This window comes from Lepus europaeus, chromosome 1 (genome assembly GCF_033115175.1).
Source record: "Lepus europaeus isolate LE1 chromosome 1, mLepTim1.pri, whole genome shotgun sequence".
Classification (NCBI taxonomy): Eukaryota; Metazoa; Chordata; class Mammalia; order Lagomorpha; family Leporidae; genus Lepus; species Lepus europaeus.
The window spans coordinates 62,211,911-62,235,226 of record NC_084827.1 but is presented as its reverse complement, the minus strand read 5'-3'; the positions used below and the strand labels follow the sequence as shown (position 1 = coordinate 62,235,226).

Sequence of the window (23,316 nt, the reverse complement as noted above, 5' to 3'; positions counted from 1 at the left end):
TGTGTGCCGGAAGCAAGTGCTGTCCCCTTCCCAAGGGACCACTGCCCCACAGGCTAATTGGGAGGATCTGTGAGAGGCTACACGTGCTTTGGATAGAAAAGTGCAGGAGCTGTGATGGCGGGGGCAGGTGCAGCTGGAGTGGGTGAGGTCCCTGCCTGGACCCCCCACTGGCCAGGCTGGCTCTTGGAGTCCACGACGCAGAACCTCAGAGTCTGCCTGGGTCAGAGGGGCTGCGGCTGCTGGATCCACAGTGACGGAGCCTGTGCTGACCTCATCTCTGCCCCCTGACCCCTCCTCTGAATGGAAGGGAAGAGCTGTTCCATGTTGACCAAACATAGTGAGCTTCGCAGTCTCAAAGCTACGGTTATGTTTATGATTGCTACAAACAAGTACACAAGAGAATGTGTTAGGGTGACGCAAGGCCGACAGAGGCCCCTTGGAGGGAGTGGGGCTCAGGACGCCCCTGCCAGGGCAGGGTTAGTGGGAGACAGGTTCACTCGCTGCTGCTCACCCAAGATCGGCTCCTCGTGATTGTCCATAAGCACTGTGAACCTGCCCGGGGCCCCAGGAGCGACCGGGTGCCTGCTGAGATGCTGTGGGGATTGTCAGGGTTGGGCTTGGGCCTACAGCAGGGAACTAGGCATCCAGAGCGGAGCTGATGTGTGTGGACATCACCCGGCGTTCCTCTGCCTGTGACCTGTAGTCCGTGTCCCTGACACTCAGCCAGGAGCCTTCTGTCAGGGGCAGCACAGAGGGACCCCAGGGTACCTTGTGCTTCGAAGGAAATATTTAGACAACCCTCCCACCCACCCCGCCGTGCCCCGCCCCCACTGCCGTCCCCAAGTCTGTCTTTTGCTGGGCTGCCCGCAGGGTTCTTTCTGCAGAGTTTTGCACTGTGCTAGTCTGTCTTGGGAAGGAGACGGGGAGCCTCCGCAGGGAAGAAAGACCCTCATTGTCCAGGGAGTGTCCCTCTGGCCTCCTCGCTCTCTTCCTGAGGGTGAGGTCACTGAATGTCTTGGAGCTGGAGCTGCAACCCAGCCCCTGTGGAGGGGTGGCTGATCCATCCCTGTTGCTGGTTCCTTCCTTGTGCCCCGTGCTGGGAGACCTTGCAGTTCAGACCTGGGAGGCAGAGAGGGCAGGGGCCCTGCTGAGAATTCCGGGAGGAGATGTCCTCCGAGGCAGCCTGCAGCTGGCCTTCCCCGCTGGGGTGGGGGCGATGCTGTGAGCTCCCGGCTCACAGCTCGGACCTGGCACTCAGTGAGCTCTCGTTGGTTTTCCCTTCAAAGCTAGGGGGCGGGCCCATGGGCCTTTTCCCACACAGCAAGTTGCACAGGGCATGGCGGAACTTCTCAGCCACAAAGAAGTACATGACGGGGTCCAGGGCCCCATTGAGGCTGGTGAGGCAGGAGGTGATGCGGTTCCCCAGAGCCAGGATGCGCTGGGCCGTGCAGGTGGCCCGGCCGTCCCGGTAGTGCAGCACGTAGACAGAGCGGTGCACGTGATAGGGCACAAAGCAGACCAGGAAGATGGCCAGCACCATGGCGATCATGCGCACCGCCTTGTTCTTGAGACGCTTCTCCACGCGGGGGCCCTGGCGCAGGCTGCGGATGATCAGCAGGTAGCATGTGACCGTGGTGACAAAGGGGAAGGTGAAGGCCACGGCCAGGGACACAAGGGCGTGGTGCGAGGCCTTCTCCCGGTACAGCTGCAGGCAGACGACTGTGCCGTTGGTCTGCACGGTCTGCGGGCTCACCAGCAGCGGGGCCATGGCCACAGCCACCACCACCCACAGGAAGGCGCAAGCCAGGTGAGCGTAGAGCGGCCGGCGCAGCTTCAGGGACTTGACCGGGTGCACGATGGCCAGGAAGCGGTCAGCGCTGATGCAGGTGAGGAAGTAGATGCTGGCGTACATGTTGAGGTAGAATAGGAAGCCGGTGAGCCGGCACGGGATCTCCCCAAAGGGCCAGTGGTTCCCGGAGAAGTGGTAGACGAGGCGGGTGGGCAGGACCAGCACGCAGGACAGGTCAGCCACGGCCAGGTGCATGAGGAACACGTTGGCCGGTGTGCCTGACTTGTGGTCCCGGATGAACAGCCACAGAGCCAGCGCGTTGCCCACAAAGGCCAGGATGAAGTCCAGGAGGTAGAAGCAGGCGAACAACATGTTCTCCAGTGGCGTCTCGTGCCCACATTCCCCAGGGGCAGCCAGGGATGCATTGACGGTCAGACTTGGGGAGGCGGCCTCGAGCCCATTCATGCTGTGGCTGGAGGCAGAGCCCGGGATGAGCCTGGAGGGGACAAGCACACAATGACAGAAGTGTCACCTGAGTCCAGAGTCCAGAGGAGAGAGCGCCCTCTGATGCCTGCAGCACCGCCTCCATGGCACAGTGGGAGCCTGTCTGTGTGAGGCTCTGGAGGGTGAAGGGGGCCCCACATAATGTTGTCCTGCCTTCCAGGTAAGCTGAGGGGCAGAGGCTGGCCCCTGAGCCCTACTCCTGACAGGTGGGCAGGTGGGTGGGTGGGATCTGTTCCTAACAGCCCAGTGCTTGGAGCTTATCAGCTCTATAGCCTGACCCAGTCCTGGATGTGGGGCTGTGGGCAGGAGCCAGGAGGGACCAGCACACAGGACAGGTCAGCCCCGCCTTCTCATCCCTAGGATTGCCAGTGGGCTTCAGCCTGGCTCCTTCAGGGGTGAGAGGGGTCATAGGGAGAGAAGCCTGCACCCTACCTGTCTACCCATCCATCACAGGACAGCAGTGGGAAGGCAGAGCCCAGCCAATGGAGAGGCAGGTTCCTCACCTGGGTGAGCCAGGCTCTGCACTAAGCCACCAGGGATCTGCCTGGAGCAAGTTCTCTTCGTACACTTCCTCCAGCCTCAGTTTCCCCTCCTGTGAATGATGGATCATACCTTCTGCAGGGCTGCCTCAGGGTACCGCAGGTGGTGTAGGGCTGAGTGGGCCTGAGGGTGAGGTGGACCACTCTGAGGACGTGTGGGAGGCTTGGCACCCCCATCAGTAGAGCAGGCAAGGCTGGCTGTCCCTGCTGTGTGTCTGTGACAGCTGCACTTCCCACCAGGCTTCATCAGCCACGGCCAAGACCCCCAGCCCTCTCCCTATTTGGGGACCCAGTCTGGCAGTCCTGAATCTGGCCAGCTGATGTCTTCAAGGCACAGGGGCAGCCACAGAGCCAGGGAGGAGCAGGGGGCAGGAGGGGTGTGGGCTTGGCTGCCATGGAGTGTGTGCTGTTCTGTTTTGCCGGGATCTCTCCCTCCACTGTCCCCTCCCCACTGCCTGCACTCCACTACAAGAGTTGTGAGACTGACTTTGCCATTTGGTCTGAGATCGGCCCCTGCCTCATGCTCTGTAGTCCTTTGCCAGCGCCTGCCTGGGCTCCCGGCTTCCCCGAGGTGCTCTCTGCTCTCTGCTCAGACTGCTCAGACTGGGGCATGTGTCCCTGCCTGGGTGTCTGGCAGTGATGGATCTCAGTGCTGTGGGTGTAGTGGCCTCAGGGGACTGGGCTTGCACCTCAGTGGAGGGACCGTGGTGCTGTGCTGTGGCGAGGCAGCAGCACCGGGCACCTGTTCCTCCCTGGCTGAGCCCTGCTCCCAGCTCCTCCTTGTGCCTGGTGGCAGGCACATATGGTGGCCTCGGCTGGTGGCCTGGATCCCAATAGATGGTCAGTCGCAGCGTGGGACTATGGACTGGCCCCTTGCCCTCTGTAGTCCCCAGCAGGGGACAGGTGCATTCCCTGTGGGCTGCTGTGAGGTCAGACTGTGGCCAATGCTTATAGGTCATCCCCTTATCAGTGAGATGGAGACAAAAGGCGTCCCATCAACACCACGATGAGCAAGGCCGCCTGCTCTGTTTTCCCATGCCCAGCCCAGCTCTGTCCCTTACCTCTCCCAACTGGTCCTGGAGGCGGGGGCAGGCTTCTGGGGCCGGCAGGTGAGCTGCAGCCCGTGGGTGTTGGCGCTGGCCGTGGGCTCCGTGCTGCTGTGGGTGGAAGGTTGGCTATTTAAGGAGAGGAGGGGAGGCTGTGGACCCTCCAGCCCTGAAAGGCTGCTTCATTCCTGAGGGGTCCCTTGTGGGGGGCTTGCCTGTGCCGCCACGGGGACCGTGAATATTCCAGTGTGTCCCCAGCCGGTGTGCCTCCCCCTCCAGCCGAGCCACAGAGCGTCACAGAGGCTGAGTGTATGGCTGTCTTGGGAGCCTGGGAGTGGGCGAGGGCCGGGCGGGGGTTTCTGCCTGAGACTGAGACACAACAGGGCATTTCACAAGAGGATGATTTCTTACAGAGGGGGGCGGTGAGGGGCTGGCTGCCACAGCAACGGGCCCCTGCTCCCCAGCCCGCGCTGGGGGTGGGAGCGGAGGACGTCGGGAGTGGGGGGGGGTCTTGTGAATGTTGAGGGTGGGAGGCTGGGGGATCTTGTTCGGCCAAATGAGAGGGGACTCTTTCAGGACACTTGCTGTAGGGTCCTTGTGTCCTGCCCCGTATAATTAGGCCCTGCTCAGGCGTGTGGAATAAATCACCGCTTTTATCGGGATCGGGACACAGCTGCAGGACGCATCATAATGGGGCGCTGTCTCTGCCCTGCAGAGGACGCGGCTCAGCCTGGGGCCTGGCCCTCGCCTGGGAGGCTCCTCCTCTGCACAGGACAGCCACGGCTGCCACTGGCCACCAACCCGGGGCTCCTCCTGGGGTGGCCGCTCCCAGGACAGACTGGGCCAAGCTTGTTTCTCTCTGTCTCAAGTGCTCAGTCAGTAACTTGGGGATCCAAAGTGGCATTCCTACTGTGAAAGCTCTTAGTTCTTAGCGAGAACACTTGCAGCTGAATGTGGTAGGTGTTCGGGGGATGCCCGTCACGTGCACCATCTCCACTTTGTCTTTCCATGTAAGCCTGTGCCCACTTGGCAGACAAGGAGACTGAGGCTCCGAGAGATGACATGACTCACTCCAGGCAAACGCTAGGTGGCGGCACAGCCAGGACTCGCTCTGTATGTGTGTGTGTGTGTGTGCGCGCGTGCTTCCCTAAAAAATATTTTTTTGAAAGTCCCCATTAGAGCTGGGGTGGGCTGGGGTCCGGTCTGTGGAGAAGCCTCATCCCAGCTGGAGTTCCTTCAAGAGACTCGGTGTCTCACTTTATCTTGCCTGGGGGCCTGTGGGGTGTGCAGGTGTCTGGGCCGGGCATGTGCCTCTCTCCTGGTGCACCCCGGCGGTGGCTGTCTGCTTGGAAGCGTGAGTTGGGTGTTTGAATTGGGCTGCCCTGACCCTGATATTTCTGAGCTCACAGACTTTTATTACTGGGGTGACCGCTGATGGAGGCAGCGAGAGCCTTGACCGCTGCAACAGAATCTGGGGAGTCGAGCCAATTATCTCTGTAGCTTGGAAACAAACACTTTCCCATATGGACGGAATGTTTATGTTTAATGTCTTGAAGCTAAGGGACAGTCATCAACACTGGGAGTGGGGGCGTGGATGCTGATAAACAGGCACGCAGGGGGCGGGGTGGGGCAGCTAGCCACAGGGGCTGGCTGGAAGGGGCCACTCAACTGTGGAAGTGGCCCGGATGGTGTCGGGTGAGGTTGGACTTCAGGGAGCGTACTGAGGAAAGTGGCAAGCCACAGGCCACATCTGCTGCCCACTGCAGAGTAGAGAGAAGGCCAGCGGACGTGAGGCCAGGAGACTGATGGCTACTGCCTTTCAGTTCTCCTGTGCATTCTCACTCACTCATGTTGATAGCGAGCTGGGCAGAGAGGGGCTCCAGAGAGGGGGGTGCAGGAGTGGGAGGCATGGTGGTCCAGCGGGCACAGCTGGGAGCCCATCGGCAGCTTAGCGAGTGGCTACTGGACCCCTTGTCCTTCACGCCAACTGGGGCAAAGAGATGCTCAGAGCAAAAGGAAAGCAGTGCAGAATGGGGTGGAGTCCAGACTCAGAGGTAGCAGGTGCTGGGGAGCTGACTTGGCTGCCCTGGCACCTGGATCCATCACCTGATGATGAAGGATCTGGAATCTGAGCGTCCATCTCTTGTGTCAAATTCTCCGTAGAAGGGGCCAAGGCCTGGTATCAGGTCTTTGTGGAGGCTGGTGAGAGGTGTGTGTGTGCGCACGCGCGTGTGTGTGTGTGTGTGGGTGGGTGCTTCCCTGTGGGTTGGGGGCCTGAGAAGGGAGGGCCGCAATGCATCAGATGGGGCAGCAGGTGGGGATCGGGGAACCAGGGGTGTTGGATGCCGGCCTTTGTGCCTCTTTGCTTAGGGATCCTGGTTCTCAATGCTTGCCACCCAGGAAACAGATACCATGTTGATCTCACTGTCAGCAGAGACCACAGCTGTGTGCCCAAGGCAGGGAGTAGCATCAGAAATGACTCAGAGAGTGTCACAAAAAAGACTCTGTAGCGACCGCTGCAGGGTTTGGGGGGCCTGCGTGTGACACAGCAGCTCTTGTCTTGGAGACAGAAAGCTCCTGTGCAGGCCAGGGCCCCTCTTCATCCGGCAGACCCCGAAGGAAGTGGGGGAGCCGGCCCCCCCCGCACTCACTCGGCAGCCACGCAGCCCCCCGGCACAGTGGATTTGCCGGCTGGCATCCTCTATAGTCCCTGTGCATGTGTTCAAAGACATTTGAGAAAAGGACAAACTGATAGTTCATCACGTATCAGTCAGAGGCTGTTCCATTCCAGTGTCCTAGGCCCAGGAAGGGGGCGGGGCGGGGGTAGGGAGAGTGTGACTCTGTTCTCCCAGAGGTGCCAGGGCTGTTTGGGGGTGGGAGCCCTCTGCCCCTAATACCTGCCCTTGCCCTTCCAGGCACCTGTGCCGCCCGTGCCACAACCGTGAGAAGGCCAAGGGCCTGGGCAAGTACATCTGTCAGCGGTGCCACCTGGTCATTGACGAACAGCCCCTCATGTTCAAGAACGATGCCTACCACCCGGACCACTTCAGCTGCACCCACTGCGGGTAGGTGCCGGCAGGAGAGCCGCTGCGTCACCCAGCAGGAGCCAGGGCTGTGATGGGCAGGAGAGGCAAGCTGGGCGGAGAGGGGCGGTGCATTGGAGGGAGGGGGGACAGGGTGGGCCCAGTGGCAGGAAGCTCCTTCCCTCGGGGCTCTGTCCTGGGTACCTGGATGGCAGGGACAATGAAGGGGCTGCTGGGGCAGAGAGAAGCGCCCCCTGCCCACCACCCCTCTCTCTCTGCCTGTCCCAGCCAATCTGTCCAGGTGAGAACAGGCCTTCTTCTCAGAGGGCTCCTGCCGTACAACACAGGCTGCCCTTGCTCCAGGCCTGCGCCCCTTCTGGGGCACTCACAGGAAGTCTCCAAAGATAGCACAGATCAGAGGGAGCCTCCAGCTCTGCTCTGCTTGGGGGGAACTGTGGGGGACACAGAGGGGCCTGTGAGGGGCGGCGGCCCTGGGCTGCAGGGGCAGGAGGGACCCCCACAGTGGCTGGGGTAGGGGCGGCACCTGGGGGCTCTGTGCTGTCTTCCAGGAAGGAGCTGACGGCCGAGGCTCGGGAGCTGAAGGGTGAGCTCTACTGCCTGCCGTGTCACGACAAGATGGGCGTTCCCATCTGCGGGGCCTGCCGCCGGCCCATCGAGGGCCGTGTGGTCAACGCCTTGGGCAAGCAGTGGCATGTGGAGGTAAGCCGGTGGCAGGCACGTGGCCTCAGGTTGGGGGTCCCCAGGCCCATGGCCACAGTCTGGCCCTGCATCCCCTGTGCACCCCAGCCCAGGCCATGCTGGCTCCCAGCGAGGACCTCCCTTCTGAGTGTTACACCCCTATGCCACTATACTTGGCCAGGGACCCCAGTGGGCCACAGGAGACCTGAGCCCACAGGTGGAGGGACAGTCTTTCCCCACTTTCCTGGCAATTCTAGAAGATTCCAAAGATGGGGAGACCTTACCTTGGGGACAGATGGCCCACAGGTGTTGTGGTTGACAGGGCTCGGTGTGTTCAGGGCCAGGTAGACGTGGAGTGGGCAAGCTCCTCAGGTATGCACACCTGGGTCAGCTGGGCACTCATGCCTGTGCTGAGGGCTCTGATGTTCGTACAGACACCCCAGGGAAGGAGCTGTCCATTTCTGATGGCCTGGTCAGTGCTGTGTCCACATCCACGCCTTGGGTGGCCCGTTTGAGAGGCCCCTTACAGGAGGCAGTGGGCTGTCCTGCCCTGGCCCCCAGCCCCTGCCCCTCACCCATCCTCCAGGGGCTCACAGTGGAGCCGCAGGAGGCACCACACTGAGCAGATGGCTCCCACCTGTGAGGGCCACTGCACCTTGCACTGTGAGGGCTCTGTGAGGGGGCAGGGGGAGGTGACATGCCCTGTCACCATGAATGCATTAGAGGAGAGATTGCTCAGCCAGGGAGCCATCAGCCCTCGGCTCTGCCCAGCCTCTGCTGCTCGTCTCTTGGCGTCCCAGCCCACCCGCCCTCTCTCCCTGCAGCATTTTGTCTGTGCCAAGTGTGAGAAGCCATTCCTGGGGCACCGGCACTATGAGAAGAAGGGCTTAGCCTACTGTGAGACTCACTACAACCAGGTAGGGCTGGGACACAGTGGACACTGGTCTGAGAGGTGCCTGAGAGGTCATGGGAGTCTCCCCCCACACCCCGGGAGCTGCTGGATGGGCAGGAGGGGGCAACAGGCAGCCCCCTGAGGACTCCCGCTGTGATGCCACCTGCACTGACAGCCCACTCCATCCACAGCTCTTTGGGGACGTCTGCTATAACTGCAGCCACGTGATCGAGGGCGATGGTGAGGCCCCTGTGTCCTGAGCCCCTCCCTCCCCTGCCCCTGCCTGCCTGCACTCCCTGGGGGCTGGCAGTCCCGCAGCTGCGAGCCCAGCTGGCCATGGCTTTGCACAGCTGGGCCCGCGGCTGCCTGGGCGGAGCCTGCTCAGCCCTGTCTCCCCTCGCAGTGGTGTCGGCCCTCAACAAGGCCTGGTGTGTGAACTGCTTCTCCTGCTCCACTTGCAACAGCAAGCTCACCCTCAAGTAAGTCAGGCCTTACCTTCTGGCAGCCTTTCCTGGCACCCTGGGGATGCCACACACACAGTCCAGGGCGATGGGGTCCAGGGATAACACCCACAAGGGCCCCCGGGCTCTGGGGAAGGAAGGGCATTCCAGCCCAGGGAACAGCATATGCAGCGACAAAGGAATCAGGAAGCCAAGGCGGGTGTGCGATGGCTGGGGCTGTGAGAGGTGAGGCGGCCAGCTTCCTGGGGATAGCTGATAGCTGGGAACCGGAGGAGGCTCTGGTGGAAGGGAGGGCGGCCAGAGGGTCATCGTCCCCGGGGAACCGTGGGGCTGGGTCTGCAGGTGGGTGGGGCTCGTGGAGGGCCTCAGGTCGCCCGGCTGGCTGGGGTCAGGGTCGGTGGGGCACGGGGCTGTCCTGAAGGCCAGGCGTCCTCCGCAGGAACAAGTTTGTGGAGTTCGACATGAAGCCCGTGTGCAAGAAGTGCTATGAGAAATTCCCGCTGGAGCTGAAGAAGCGGCTGAAGAAGCTGTCCGAGCTGACCTCTCGTAAGGCCCAGCCCAAGGCAGTGGACCTCAACTCGGCCTGAAGGCCTGTGGGGTTGCCCCGGCTACGCCCCACGGGCCCTCCCCTCCTCTGCGCTCTGCGCCTTTTGGGCTTCCGGGCCCGCCCCCACCAAAGCCCCTCCCCTTCTGGGATGCAGGTCCCACCCCTCTAAGCCCCTCCCCCTTCCTGGCTGCCGGGTCCGTCCCTCCCACTTCTCCGTTGACTGCTCCTCCCTTCTCTCTGTCCCAGTGCGCTGGGTCCTTCCCTCTCTTTTCCCGTATCTTCAACTGCTCCGACATCTCTCCTCTCCGGTGCCTGGCTCCTCTGTCCTCTGTCTTGTGTCCCGGAGGTGGGTAGCCTGTGACGTCCCACGAGGCCCTCTCCTGACAGCCACTTTCCCTGCACCCGTGGCCTTCAGCAAACCACCTGCCACAGGCTTGACCCACAGCTATGCCTGTCCCCAGGGTGGTCCCCTTGTGTGCACGCGGCACCTGGGGCCCCACTAGCCGGGGCCATAACAGATGGAGGCCTCTGGGGGGCCCCTTCTCCATTCCTCACCATTCACTCAACCCTGGGCCAGCACATCCTGCCCCTCCCACCCACAGACCAGCTGGAGGGACAAGGACCCACTCCCTTTTGTCACCCGGCAATCATCCTGAAATCCTACCCCATGCCAGGTCCTCCTCTTCCAGGGCCGGTGTGGAGGCTTTGGGTGAGGCCAGGAGCCAGGAGGTGGTGGGGTCAGGGGTGGTGTTCCCTCTTCTGGGGACGGCCCTTCCTCCATGTCCGGCACAGACCTGGCGTTGGGGTACACGCTTGCACAATGAAGGCTGTCTCACACCAGCACAATGGCCTGGCGTGGTTTGTGGCGGCAGGGGGCAGGGGACCCCAGCCCATGTGTTGCTCACTGCTCAGGGGCAGATACAAAATGGCAGATGAAAGAGTTCAGGTGCGTCCCAGCCCTGGTCCAGGCCAGGCTGTCATCAAGACACCGCTGAGTCAAGGCCAGCTACGGTCTCTTAGGCCCGTGTGGGCTGTCCTGGCAGGCAGAGTCGGGGGTGGGCTTGGATAAGAACTATCAATGAAGTGGAGTCATCCAGGCCTCCTAGGCTGTCTCTGCCTAGGGAGGGCCCGGGCCCAGGCTGTTCTTAGCATGAGACCTGAGACCCGAGAGCAGGCAGTCCTGGCTCGGGCCTCCACCCTGGCCCTCTGGTCAGGAGTCAGGAGCAAGGGCCAAAGAAGTGACTGCCGGAGAAGGCAGCCATAATCTGTTTCTCTGGGCAAAAACTCCCAGGCCTGCTGCCCACCGAGGACCCCTCGGCCCATCCAACCCCTCACTCAACTTCCGCTGCTCCATGAGTTTTTATTGAACATTCTGGGGTGGGGGGTAGGTCCCTGTTAGCTCTCCACCCTCGGCCCTGGGCCCTGAGACTCCTGGCCCCATCCCAGCTGCTCTGGCTTCCACGGTCAGTGACCCAGAGAGAGGGGCCAAGGGGAGCCGGCGTTCTATGGGGTGGGCAGGTCCTGGGTCCTGGTGGGGAACAGTGGCTGGATGGGTGGCCAGCATCCCTGTTAGGGGTTGTCCGGGGCTGGGGTCCCGGGGGCCCGCTGTCTGTTTACAGCACTCAGGAGCTGCTGCACGTATGAGGTCATCAGGTCGTCCATCTTGTAGCCCTGGACAGGGAAAGGATGGGATCAGAGACTGCGGCTGTAGGGAGGGAGGGTGGGGTCTTAGACTTGGGGACCTGGTGGCATCTAGTATCTCTGCCAGGACAACACAACTGGGCAGGGCGTGGTGGCGAGGGGAGGGGGACACCTGCTGCGGGGTCCCTACTGCCACCTGCCCTGCTGGGCCTGAGGTTCCCTCTGTCCTCAGCATGGGCCGGCAGCACCAGGAGCCCCACAGCCAGGCCTTGCCACCAGAGTTGCTGGCTCCCCACCTGCCTGGGGAATGCACCTGGCCTCCCTCCAGCCTCTGTGGGACCAGCATGGTCTTGGGTTGCTGAGCCCTCCTGGGGAGCAGCTTGCCAGGCAGCAGCAAGTAGGTGAGGACAGATGTGCAGTCCTCAGCGCCTCCTGGTGCTGTGAGTCGGGGCTAGGCTCACCAGAGAGGTCTCGCACAGCAGGCGGCTGCCCCGGCCCAGGCTCCCCAGCACCATATGGAAGTAGGTGCTGCCACTGCTCCAGCTGGAGATCTTGGTGAAAGGGTAGGTGGTGAGCAGCTCCTGGGGATAGAGAGACAGGTGGGCAGGGGCCTGGAACCCGGGGCCTCTGTGTGTGTGTATGTAGGGAGGGAGGGGACATGAGGGCAGGTGTGACATCTGGGAGCAGGTGCCTGCAGCCTCAGCCGCACTGGGGTCCCAGGGTTCCTGTGGACGTCCTCAGCCCAGCCCTGCCTTAGGGCCTGCAGCTGCTACCTTGGTCTTGGGGTGGATGAGCAGAACCCCGTGTCGGTTGATGGCAATGAGAATGATGTCCGGATAGGAGGGCTCCGAGGTTTGCTGTGGACGGGAAAGGGGGGAGCAGGTACCGTGGTCACAGCCCAGCTTGGGAGCTTCCAGGAGCTCACCTGGGGTGCACACACCCACATGTGCTCCTTCCAGACCTGGTGGTGGCCAACCCTGGGGCTCTGCACGCAAGGGGCCCAGCTGGGGAGGAGGCCGGGGCATGGGTGAGACCTACCTTCACCTCAAAGAAGGCGGACCCAAAGGTGGGCCAGCGGCAGATCCACTTGAGGAAAGCCACCTTGGCCTCCTGCACTGTCTTGTCTCTGTGCTTGTCACAGGCCAGAAGGAGGCTCTGGGGGATGGGAGGGCCGGTGAGGGTCTAGGCGGGGCTGCCCTGCCCATACAGGGCTGCCCATGTGGGACCCTCCCCAAGCACATCAGAACCTGCTGACCCAGGGGCCCAGGAGGATGGGGTGAGAGGGTCCCAGCAGCACCCAGCCAGTCCCCAAGCCCAGGTGGGGTCCCCCAGTGGGGGCAGGAGCTCCAGGCCCCTCCCCAAGTGGTCAGGGACCTTTTTCCATTCCTCCGTGGACATCAGGCGAGTGAGGTTGGCAGGCACCAGCTCCCTGAGGATCTTGGGGACACTGGCCAGCTGGGACTGGTCATTGTCAAACTGGGCCTTGTAGATGAGGCCTGCCAGATGGATGGCATCCTCCCGCGAACATTTGTGGAACCCACGCAGGTACTTGGGCAGCTCCTGGGTGAGGGACATGCTGGGTCTCAGGCCTGCCGGCCCATGGGCACACCCCTCCTTGGTGCTGAGGTCATGGGCGGGGCAGGGGGGGGTCCGGGGAGCCAGCCTGCTCCATCCAAAAGAGGCCAAGGGGGCCCACAGCTGATGTTGCCATGGAGGCCGTGTCCTGTTCTTCCATGTGGTTGGCCCTTTGGGACACGGGCCAGCGGCTGGGCTCTCTGTCCCCTCCCCTGGCAGTCAGGTGCTGCTAGAGTCACTGTCCCCAAATGCAGCTCTCCTCTGCTCCTAGCCTGGGAGTCCTCAGTGGCTCAGCCCCCACCCCGGCATGTGGGGCCTTGCAGTTGGGGTCCCCCACCCTGCCATCTCAGGACAGGAGTGGCGTGGAATGGGGCAGCCCCAGCACCCCACCAGCAGGAGCGTCTGAGGGTACCTGGTGATAATGCAGTATGGTGTCCGCGTTCAAATCTTTGCCTGGGACCACGTTGATCCACAGTTTCCGCATGAAATACACCTGGTATGGGAGTGTCAGGGGGGCCCCTGGGCGAGGGGCGGCAGTGGGCACCAAGCCTGTCCCAGCAGGCTCTGCAGCCTGAACCCCACCTGCTCCGGTGGCCCAGGCACTGCCATCTCCCTCTCCACCTGCCCCGCGCTGTGTGCTCCTGCCTGTACCATGGCTCCTGCTGTCTCCCCACCTCCCTCCTCCAACACTTCTCATTCTTCAAGGCCAGTGGAGGGGCCACCTGCTCCAGATCACCCCTGGGCCTCCCCCCCATGGGGTCAAGACCCTTGTGCAGTGCAGTGCAGCCAGCTGCTATGAGCCTGTCCCCACGATCTCCCCAAGCAGGGAGTATCCCCAGGCAGTGCCCTCCCCACCTGGCCCCAGGCTGTGGCTACTCTCACGACCTAGGGACATACAGAGGCATGAATGAATGAATGAAGGAATGAATGAATGAAGGGGTGTGGGGCCATGCAGCAGGCTGGCCGACAGTCCCACCTCTGCCCATCCATCACAGCCCCCTTTTTAGGGGTCCTCCTGCTCACGAGATCCTCACCTTCCTTCTGGGGCCTGTGTCGCTTCACCCAGTCTGACATTTGCCTCAGGGAGTCGAAGAAGAAGTCTGCCTCTTTCAGGCTGATCACCTGGGGAGGCAGCAGGTTCAGGAGGGGGTGTGGCCTCTCAGGGGTGTGGCCTGTGGCAGGGCGGGGCCGGCTCAGGTCCAGCAGCTGACTAACAGGCTGGCATTAGGGTCGGGCAGCTGGTATGCATGGGGCACCATTTTGGCTCCCAGATGCCAGCTCCCTGTGTTGGAACAGCCCCAGCTCAGCAGGGCTGGGCAGGCTGAGGTCCGCTCGGTGTCAGGAGACCGAACCTGCTCTCTCCCTCTCCCTCCCCGCCTGGTCCCTGGGGTCCTGGCTCCAGGTGGGCCGCACCTTGTCTGTGATCTTGATGAAGAGGCTGCAGCCCTCCCAGGAGGCCAGCTGCAGCCGGGTGGCAATGCCTTCACACACGTCTCGCACGCGGCTGCCGCTACCCACCTCCAGCATCTGGGTACAGAGAGGCTGCGGGTGAGGCCCAGAGGCTCCCCCGGGGCCAAGGCACAGCCCTGGGGTGGGGGACCCTTCATGTCTGGGGCTGTGTCGCCTCCCCTCCTGGACTTGCTCTGAGGGCTCTGTAGCCAGCTTGTGGGAACTTCCCGTTACAGGGACTCCACGGTCCCCAAGGCCACACAAGCCAGTGGGGCCCCCGGGGAGTCTGGGAAGGCCCCTCCCACCTCACACCACTCCCCTCTCAGGCCCTGCTCTTCTCTGCTGCTTCTCTCTGGGCCTCTTCCTCCCCGCCTGGGCTCTGATGGTCTCCTGCCTGCCACCTTCCCCCACGGCCATGGTGGGCTCCGTCCCAGCAGGCAGTTCCAACCCTGGCATTGGCTCGCCTGCACCCGGGGAAGGTCAGAAGCTCTTAGAGGCCCTGCCCTTCCAGTCTCTCAGCCTTTGGCCTGGATTTCCCGATGCACAAGCTGGGAACGCTCCCTCCCACCTGCAGCCTCTCCTGCTGCCCCTGCCCTCCACACCTCTGCTGGTCCGGAGCACCTGCGGGCAGGTGAGGTGTCCACAGCCTCCCCTCCCCCACCCCGAGCCTGACTCTCAGTGTGGGTGGGCCCCGTGTCTGGCAGGGGCAGGGACTCACCTCGCTCGTGTCATTGGGGAAGAAGACCTTGTGACAGATGCGGGAGACTTTCTGCTCTGCCGCCTCCACCTCCACCTCGTGTGGCGGCTGCTTCCGGGGCCCTGTCCTGTGTAGACACGGCACCCTGCAGACACCGGCCCCTACCCCTGCCCCACCCCCAGCTCCTGAGAGAGCCTTAACCAAGATGCCAAGAGCAAAGCAAAAACCCCCAGTGACCCCCCCCCCCCCATTCCCAGGGGTTGCCCCTGCCTGGTGGACTTGCACATGGCCCCAGGGGAGGCAGAGGAGGAGGGAGGCCTGGTGTCACTTCCCAGATGACCCTCGGTTCTGAGGAGGTCACAGAAGACCTAGGACACATAGGGGCCAGGCCAGGCCAGGGTGGTGGACAGGCCGGCTGTGTCCCTTGCTTCCACACAACAGGGACGTGGGGCTGGGGACTCCAGCAGGGGGCGCCCGTGTGCTTCCATGCGCAGCAGCTGGCGTTAATATCCCAGCCAGGGAGATCAACGCCCACCACTCAAACTCTGCTCCTCCGCCCCCGCCCCGACGGTGGGGCGGGGCAGAGGCTAAGCCGGTGGGAGCCTCCAAGGATTTCTGGGCCGCATCCTCCCCAGCGGCTGGGGCCCATCCAGTCTTCCCCAAACCAACAGCAGCTTCTGCAGAGGCCTGGCTCCCACCCGACCCCGCCCCGAGTCCACCCTGCTGGCAGGCCCCCGGACTCCACCATGGGTGGAGAAGTCCGGAGAAGGTCCCGGGACTGGGTCCCCTCAGCGCCCGGCTCTGCTAGGCTCAGGGCTGAGGCTCGGGCGGGGCGTGAAGGGGCCAGGCTCACCTCAGGACTCTCTGCAGGCGGCGGCTGCAGCCGAGCGCCAGCGGCTTCTTCCTCCGCGTGTCTATGAACTTCTGGGCGTGGGGCAGCAGCGCCTTGCTGGGCGGGAAGAGACCCGTGCAGAGCCACAGCAGTTGCCAGCCTCGCTCCTCGCTGTACCTGGGGGGGGGGGGGGGGAAGGGCAGGTGTCAGTGGATCACCAGGGTGGAACAGGCCCCCTCCCACCCCCACAGGGGCGCTGACACCCCCCAGGGGCAGGCGTTCAGCCGCTGCTCCCTTGAGGACTAGGGGCCGCCCCGTGGGCTCCCGCAGTCTCCAGCAGACCTATTGGAGTTACGGGTGAGCTGTTTCAGGATCTGGCAGTAGACCTCATCCTGCAAGGCCGAGTCCTCCAGGGCCAGCGAGAAGATCTGATCGGTGAGTGCCAGCGTGGCCCAGGCCTGCCGGGACGGGTAGTCACCCATATACTTGAGGATGGGTTCCAGTGTCAAGGACAATGGTGCTATAGGGGTGGCTCCGTGCTGGCCCCTGACCAGGGCTAGACACTGGCCCTGGCACCATCCCCACACTGACCCCTGACCGCTGATTCCAGCTCAACTCTGAGCCCTGGTCCTCGTCCCACCCTGACTCCTGCCTAGCTCCACACTGAGCTGTGTGTGGGGTTCGTGCTGCGCTCTCTGAGGCCTGGCCCAGCCCCTGGGCGGCTGAGGGAGGGCGGGGCCCCAGGTGACCCGGCCTGAGCGAGTGGGCGTGGCTGTAGCAGGGCAGGCAGCTGGCAGAAGGATATCGAGGAAGATCTGGCAGGCGGCGTCCCGGAGGTCGACGTTGGCGTGCACTCGCTTGAGCAGCGGCTGCCGCAGCGGCTCAGCAGAGTAGGCCCACAGGTGGCCCCGGGTGCGGGACAGGGATGGCATGGCCCTGCTGATCGTCTCCTTCTCTGGGGCCCTGTGGGGTCAGAGGTTGGCGTGGGCTCTGTCCCCGCTCCCTACAGCCCTGGGGGTGGGGGGTGGGGGGTGGGGGAAGTGAAGGCAGAGGTCCCAGGCTGGGCAGGGTGATGGGGGTGGGGTGGGGCAAGGGGGTACCTGAAAGCCTCCAGGGAGAACTCCTCCAGGGTGTGCGGCTCCTCCTGGGACTGCTCCTCAGGTGGGGGCTCCGTGGGCTGTGCCTCCCGGGCCACCAGCTTCCGCTTCTCTGGTGACATGGCCAACAAGCTCTGCGGGACACAGGCCTGTGGGCAACGGGGGCCACCGATCCCAAGGCCCCTTTCAGAGGCTCCTCCTGGCCTGTGGCTGAGGAGGGGACAGAGCCGAGCGCAGGGTGGGTGGGCCCTGGGGCCTACCTCTTCCCTTGGCGTCTCTTTGCTTTCCCTCAATGGCTTAGTGCCCCAGGGTGGCCTTGCTGGGTTTCAGACTTCTCCCCAGTTCTCCTTCCCCTGCGTGCCTTTTTGGGGCAGGCCTCACCCCAACCCTGCCTCCTTGCCCCCCTTCAGGCCCCAGCACCAGTATCCCTCCCTCAGGGCTGGCATTCCAGGCAGGCCAAGCCCCCAGCCTCTTGTTCGTTCCCACAAGGACCCCCGTTTCTTTGCCCTAAAGTCTGTATAGCCCCTGCCAGTGGCTGAGTTTAACTCATTCTTGCAGGTGCAGAGCATACACTTGGCACTCAGTATGTGCATGTGGGATGTCTGCCCCTGCCTGCTTTTGCATGAGTCTCACATGGGGTGGTTCTCAGGGTAGGCAGGGAGCCTTGGACCCCTGGGTCAGGGTTTCAAGGAGGCAGAGGCTGGGAATACTTGGGTCTGTCCCCAGGACACCCCCGTGGCAGGACAGAGCACAAGTTTATCCAGCATTCATTAGGTGCCAGGTGTGCCAGTTTCAGGGCCATTGGGGGCTGGCAGAGCCATCCTGGTGCCAAGGCTGCCTTCCTGATCCTCTGCATGGCAGGGGTGGGCCTCTGAGCTGGGTCTCCCAGGTCAACTTCCCCTCCATGCCCATGGGTGCTGGCATTGAGGAGGGGAGAGCGAGGGGCATACCAGCAGCTGTGCTGAGGGCTTGGTGAGCGTCGGGATGGCGTAGAGGCAGGCTGTGGGCACCAGCCCCGTCTTGCCGGTCCTGTCATTCTGGCCCAGCGTCCAGTTCTCAGAGGCCAGAAGCCCCTGCTTCTTGGTCAGGATCAACAAATCCCCCTTCTTGAAGGGCAAGAGGGTGGCATCATCTGCAGGCCCCAAGGACCAAAAGAAAAAAAAAAGCCATTGCTAGTGGTAGCTTTGCAGCTAGGGGCTCTGCAGGGACCAGAGGCCACGTTGATGTGGTGTGGGGGCTCTCTGCTTTCACAGGTGAGGAAACCAAGGGCCAGGACCCCTCTGAGAGTGGTGGTGAGATTGGAGATGCAGGGTCCAGAGGAGTGTCGCCTGCTGCACCTGCGCAGGCATGTAGCCAGCTGGGCGGAGGCGGGGAGCTCTGACTGCAGCCCCAGCCCTGGGACACCTGCCAAGGTCTGACATGGGGGATAGTGCAGGTGGACAAAGGTGCAGTGTCCATCCCAGACCTGGGTGCTGAGCCTACTTCTGGGGGGCAACTCTGAGGGCTGAATGGGGCAGCAGTGCATCATGTTAACACAGGTGTGCATTTCTCACTGCTGCGGACCCCATGCACGGCCCCTTACTCTGCATCCCAGCAAGCATCCATCCCTTCGGAGCCCCTGCAGGTGCTGCATCACTGCATTATCTATGAATACCCAGCAATCAGCCAGGTCTGGCACAGGTCGGGGGCGGGGCTTGTCATGCACCTGTTGCCAACCGCCTGCAGCCTGGTTCTGTCTGGAGCACTGGCTTGCAGGAAATCTGTGGCTGAGAGCTGGATGCTCATCCCCCTGAGCTGTGTGACCCCGGGGGAGCCACTTCCCACCTTGGGCCACCAGTTCCATGAATGCGAAACGGGATAGCAGAGTGGCTGGGGAGGGAGTGGTCTCTGTCCCTGCTACCCCCTGGCATCTGCTGCAGTGCAATCCTGAGCAAGGCTGGCTTCCCCTCCCAGAGCTGTGCAAACTGCCCGCCCTCTGCTGTGCCACGTGGAGACGCACAAGCCACCTCCCCCCTGCCCCCACAAGCCACCCCTCCCGGTGCCCTCCCGCCCGGTGAGCACCTGTGGCCTTCCTGTCCTGCAGGGCCATGGCGAACACGGATCTCTCTTTGAGGCCCTCCAGGAACAAGGCCACCAGTTCGGCGATGGCCACGCTGCTGGGGGACATGAACTCGAACTCATCATGCAACGTGGCCAGCAGCAGCCTCTGCCCGCCTTGGGCCTCCCTGAGGGGACAGAGGGTGTGATGTGACCACAGACCTCCTCCAGGCGGGAAAGTGATGGCCAGAGCTCAGGGCACCCAAGGTCTTGGAGGTGGAAGGTGGCGCCAAGTCCCAGTGTGTGGGGATAGCTCTGAACAGGTGATGAGGAGACAGGCTTGGAGGGACACTGCACAGAATATTAGGGCTGAGACGAGATGCCAGAGGCTCATTCTGGGACCCTGACCTCCGCATGCCTCAGCTTGTCCCATCTGCAGAGTGGGTGATGCTAATGTCATGGGGGTGGCCAGGTGCACCTGGCACTGCCCACTTTATCAAGGGAATGCCACACTAAGCTGTGTTTTTACTGAGTGTGCCTGTGGTGGAGCATGGGTGGGGCTTACTTCCCGAAGGGCTTGAAGGAATTCTCATTTGCAGAGACCATGGGAAGCCACTGGGATGGAGGTGGCCCTGTGCCTGCACTCCTGTCCCAGATCACCTGTACTTTCTGTGGGACTGATTCTCACCCACAAGCAGGGAGGGAGCCTGGTAAATGGCTGTGTGCCTGGAAGACCACAGATTACTATGCTCATGGAGATGATGGAGGGCTTAACAGGGTGTCGGTGGTCTGGTGGCAGTGCACCTGGTCCCTCCACCCCAGCCTAGCTCCCGGGGACGACACACAGTCCCCTGTCCCCCCTGATGCATCAGTCCCAAGGATGATTCAGGTTGCCAGGAAAGAGGCACGGGGGCCCTCTCCCCCTGAGGACCCCACCTGTTGGTGACCAGACTCATGACCTCAGGGAAGGAGAGCTCCAGCAGCGTCTTCTCACGCTGGTCCAGGAAGTACAACCCCTGCCAGTTGATGGCCAAGATCAGCTGTGTCTTGGGGAGACGGGGGCCTGGCAGGGTGGGGGGAGACGGCAGGGTGAGGGCTATGCCACCGGGGGGTGTCCAGCCTGCTCCTCTCACCCTCACCCCATCAGAGGCCGTTACCAGAGAGTGTGCTGACTTCAAAGAGCCGGGAGAAGAGCAGTGGCCACCGCAGACGGGCACCGTCCACCACCTGCTCCCGCACGTCCTGAGGTGTGGTGGCTTGCACCTGTTGGGTATGGGGTGGACCCTGGGTGTCACCTCCAGCACCTGGCGCTGCTGGCTAATCCTCTGCCCAGTGCTCAGGGTGATGATTGGATAGATGGACCATCCTGGGAAGGGGCTGCTCTTGCACCCTTGGGGGTGGGCCCTTGGGTGGGTGGTGCTGAGAAGGGAAGAAGGCCAGGGGGATCACTGAGTCTCAGGGTAGGAGGCGGTGGTGTCTGTGGGCCTGAGCTTGGCCTGGGCCCCGCCAGCGTGTGCCTATGGCTCTGTGTCTTGCTCTGGGCACCAGCGCCATCTTGCTGGGTGCCTGTCTTTCTTCTCTGGGTTCTTTTTCTGCCTATGTAGGGGCCTCTCTCGGGGACTTCCTTCAAGCTTCTCACCTTCCAGCTCCCTCCCTCATGCCGTGCTGACCCTGCTGCACCTCCACTCTCTCCTCTCCCTGCTTCCACTGCACAACGGGACTTCCAAAAGCTCATGGAAAACGACAAAACTACACGTGGATTCCACAATGGTTTTGTGCTAAAAGAAAACCTTGTAATTCCATTTCTTCCACACACTTGCTGAAGTGCGCTCGTATCTAACCCAAGGTTCTGTTCAGATGGCTGAATATAATGCTAGTTCTCTCATTCCAACTTCAAACAGTGGCTGCAGAGTACCAGCCACAGCCCGGCTCCGGGAGTGTCAGCAGGAATCTCCTGTCTGATGCACCTTGGACACACACTGACTGTGGGATCGCATATTTAGATGGTCCACGTCCTCCAGCCTGGGAAGTCCTCCATGGCCAGTGAGGGGACACCGAGAGTCCAGGGGGCAGGGGGTGGAGCCTCAGGGTTGGATGGGTGTGGGGGCAACAGCGTGCCACTGAGCAGCAGCTGTGGATGCCCCCTCGTGTCAAGACTCTGTGGGTCAGACCAGTAAAGACCAGTACAGGAGCTGGCGTAAAGTGGGTAAAGCCGGCATCCCATATGGGTGCCAATTCTAGTTCTGGCTGCTCCACTTCAGATCCAGCTCTCTGCTATGGCCTGGGGAAGCAAATCTTTGGGCCCCTGAACCCACATAGGAGACCCAGAAGAAGATCCAAGCTCCTGGCTTCAGATTGGCACAGCTCCAGCTGTTGCGGCCATCTGGGGAGTGAACCAGCGGATGGGAGACCACTCTCTCTGCCTCTCCTTCTCTCTGTGTAACTCTTTCAAACAAATCAATACACCTTTTTTTTTTTAAAGGGAAATACAGGACTCATGGTAGGAGGCAGAGGGCAGGTGGCCTGCACCTGTGGTATGGAGCTGGGCTGAGCGAGGCTTTAAATCCCAAGGGACAGGGCTACATTGGATGGTGCCATCTAAGCTTTCCAGGAATTCACAACCCTCTGCACACCCAGGGTCCCCACCATCCCAAGGGCTGACCTTGGCCTGAGCAGCAGTGACGAGACTGGCCCACCTCTCCGGGGGCTTGCTCCTGTACAGCCTGGGGGGCACACAGCTGGGCAGCAGTTCCTGGATGGCCTTGCTCCCTGCGGAGGCACCAAGCTGCACATAGCAGTGTCGGGCCAGCAGCTCCACCAGCTCTTCCTCCTGTACAGCCCGGGGCACACACAGGGGTGGAGGGAGGCTGAGTGAGAGCCCACCTTCCTCGTGGTGCCTGTCCGTGGCCCGGCTCCTGCCTCTGCACAGTGGAGCTGTGCAGTAACTCAGGTGGGACCCGGGAGCTGGAGCTGCCACTTTGTTCTGCCTCTACTTGGTTCCTCTGCTTGGTGTCTGTTGTTGGTGGCAGCCAGCCCTGGCCTGGGCTCTGCAGGCCATCTGCCCAAGGATAGGGGGCGGTCCTTGCTAAGTTCCTGCCTGGAACCCTGAAATTGCTCTGAGTGGATGCAAGTGGATGAGGCCCTTCCCATTTCAGCTCTGGCGCTCACTTGTCAAGGGAGACTGGTGGCCATCTGTGAAACGTTCTTAGAAGGACCCAGATGGACAGGAGCCCATGGAAGGTACCCAAGTGGTCCCAGCTTGGGCAGGGATCCCCAAGCATCCCATTTATCCAGAAGTTCAGAGCCTCACATCACTCCTTTTTTCTCTTTTTTCTTTTTTTTGCTGTTCCCTGTCCATGTCTCTTCCAGCCAGGCCTCCAGGACTGCTGCAGCTGCCTCAACCCCTCCTCCTAGGGGGGTTGCACTGGGAGTTTCAGGTGCACAATCGCCCTCAGTGGTCAGGCTTTCTTTCCAAAGCAGCCCTCAGCACTCTGTGAGCACTCCAGCTGCAGGAGGGCCAATGAGAGGGAGACTACAACTTGGAACTCAGGCACCTGGGCTCCAAAAGCAGCTGCATGGATGGGCCAGCAGGCCTGGGGCTGACGGGGAGGCCTTCCCTGCCTGCTGCTGGCACTGCGGGCCCCAGGGACTTGAGCAAAGCTGCAGAAATGGGAGCCGGGGCTGGGAGGGACAGCTGTGTGCCCGGCAAGGGCGTGGACCGCCCTGCTCCCCTGCCGCCATCTGCTCCTCTGCATGGCCCCCAGCTGGGTCCCTCCTCTGTGGATGCCCCTTCCCCAGGCCTCTCACCTTCTCGAAGCTATACTCGCCCGACCAGACTCCATGGAGGATTTGGCGGTAGATGAGCTTGGTGCTGACTGGGTCCTCCTTGGAGTCGTGCCAGGGCGTGAAGAATTCCTTGCGGAAGTAGATGCGCCAGGGTGATTGGCGCTGGCTCTCACCCCTCTCCCTGGCCAGCTGCTCACACTGGGCCACGGCATCCATCACATGGTCACGTCCACTGCCCAGGGACCAGAACTGAGAGCAGAATCATCAGCAGTGGGAGTTAGCAGCTGCTGGCATGTCCCGTGGGGACATGCCTCCCCATATGCTGGGACCCTCAGAGCCCAGAGTGAGCTGAGTGGACATTGCTGAGTCCCCCAGAACCTGACGTGGGGCATGGCCTGTCCATCACTCTGAGACATTCCTCCCCTGCCAGCCCCGCCCAAAGGAGGCAGGAGCAGATGTTTGTCAGTGGGACTTGGGCCATGCTCCATGCTGGCTGCTGGTGCAAGTGGGTTTGAGGCTAGGGCACTCGGGCAGGCAGTGCTGGTGTTCAGAGGGGCTGGTTGGATGCTCCTCCATGCCTGCTTCTGGGGCCATCTGCAGCTTCCAGGGCACAGGGAATCTGGGACAAGACATTGGAGCCTGTGCAAAGTCGCTGGGGTGTTGCCAGAAGTGACAGGTATGCCTGTGGCAGGTGCAGGGTTG

At 62.3% G+C, this 23,316-nt stretch overlaps 3 protein-coding genes across 4 annotated transcripts in view; 1 reads left to right on the top strand and 2 right to left on the bottom strand.

Annotated features, from left to right (window-relative positions):
* LIMS2 (LIM zinc finger domain containing 2) overlaps positions 1-10,340 on the top strand; it is a 28,473-nt gene extending 18,133 nt beyond the window's left edge. For both annotated transcript variants that reach the window (XM_062181012.1, XM_062180939.1), the window contains exons 5-10: positions 6,794-6,943; positions 7,471-7,621; positions 8,425-8,517; positions 8,684-8,732; positions 8,896-8,971; positions 9,393-10,340. In XM_062181012.1, coding sequence (XP_062036996.1) covers positions 6,794-6,943; positions 7,471-7,621; positions 8,425-8,517; positions 8,684-8,732; positions 8,896-8,971; positions 9,393-9,540 — 667 coding nt within the window. In that variant the 3' untranslated portion in view covers positions 9,541-10,340. The remainder of the gene's footprint in view (positions 1-6,793; positions 6,944-7,470; positions 7,622-8,424; positions 8,518-8,683; positions 8,733-8,895; positions 8,972-9,392) is intronic.
* Positions 1,235-2,269, bottom strand: GPR17 (G protein-coupled receptor 17). Its single transcript, XM_062199104.1, has one exon. The coding sequence runs from the start codon at positions 2,252-2,254 to the stop codon at positions 1,235-1,237; it is 1,020 nt and encodes a 339-aa protein (XP_062055088.1). The 5' UTR covers positions 2,255-2,269.
* Positions 10,341-11,060: 720 nt separating the features above from the next.
* Positions 11,061-23,316, bottom strand: part of MYO7B (myosin VIIB) — a 76,165-nt gene continuing 63,909 nt past the window's right edge. The window contains exons 30-48 of the mRNA XM_062199092.1: positions 22,636-22,863; positions 21,491-21,658; positions 19,986-20,112; positions 19,765-19,891; positions 18,853-19,016; positions 17,742-17,923; positions 16,795-16,925; positions 16,500-16,657; positions 16,037-16,190; positions 15,716-15,871; positions 14,884-14,989; positions 14,130-14,243; positions 13,751-13,838; positions 13,129-13,235; positions 12,516-12,701; positions 12,180-12,296; positions 11,915-11,998; positions 11,603-11,722; positions 11,061-11,171 (exon numbers count right to left, since the gene is read on the bottom strand). Of these exons, the coding sequence (XP_062055076.1) occupies positions 11,070-11,171; positions 11,603-11,722; positions 11,915-11,998; positions 12,180-12,296; positions 12,516-12,701; positions 13,129-13,235; positions 13,751-13,838; positions 14,130-14,243; positions 14,884-14,989; positions 15,716-15,871; positions 16,037-16,190; positions 16,500-16,657; positions 16,795-16,925; positions 17,742-17,923; positions 18,853-19,016; positions 19,765-19,891; positions 19,986-20,112; positions 21,491-21,658; positions 22,636-22,863 (2,619 nt within the window). The 3' untranslated portion in view covers positions 11,061-11,069. The remainder of the gene's footprint in view (positions 11,172-11,602; positions 11,723-11,914; positions 11,999-12,179; positions 12,297-12,515; positions 12,702-13,128; positions 13,236-13,750; positions 13,839-14,129; positions 14,244-14,883; positions 14,990-15,715; positions 15,872-16,036; positions 16,191-16,499; positions 16,658-16,794; positions 16,926-17,741; positions 17,924-18,852; positions 19,017-19,764; positions 19,892-19,985; positions 20,113-21,490; positions 21,659-22,635; positions 22,864-23,316) is intronic.

Bases quoted from the DNA above. Each gene is read 5' to 3' on its own strand.
- GPR17 (XM_062199104.1), bottom strand. From the start codon at position 2,254: ATGAATGGGCTCGAGGCCGCCTCCCCAAGTCTGACCGTCAATGCATCC.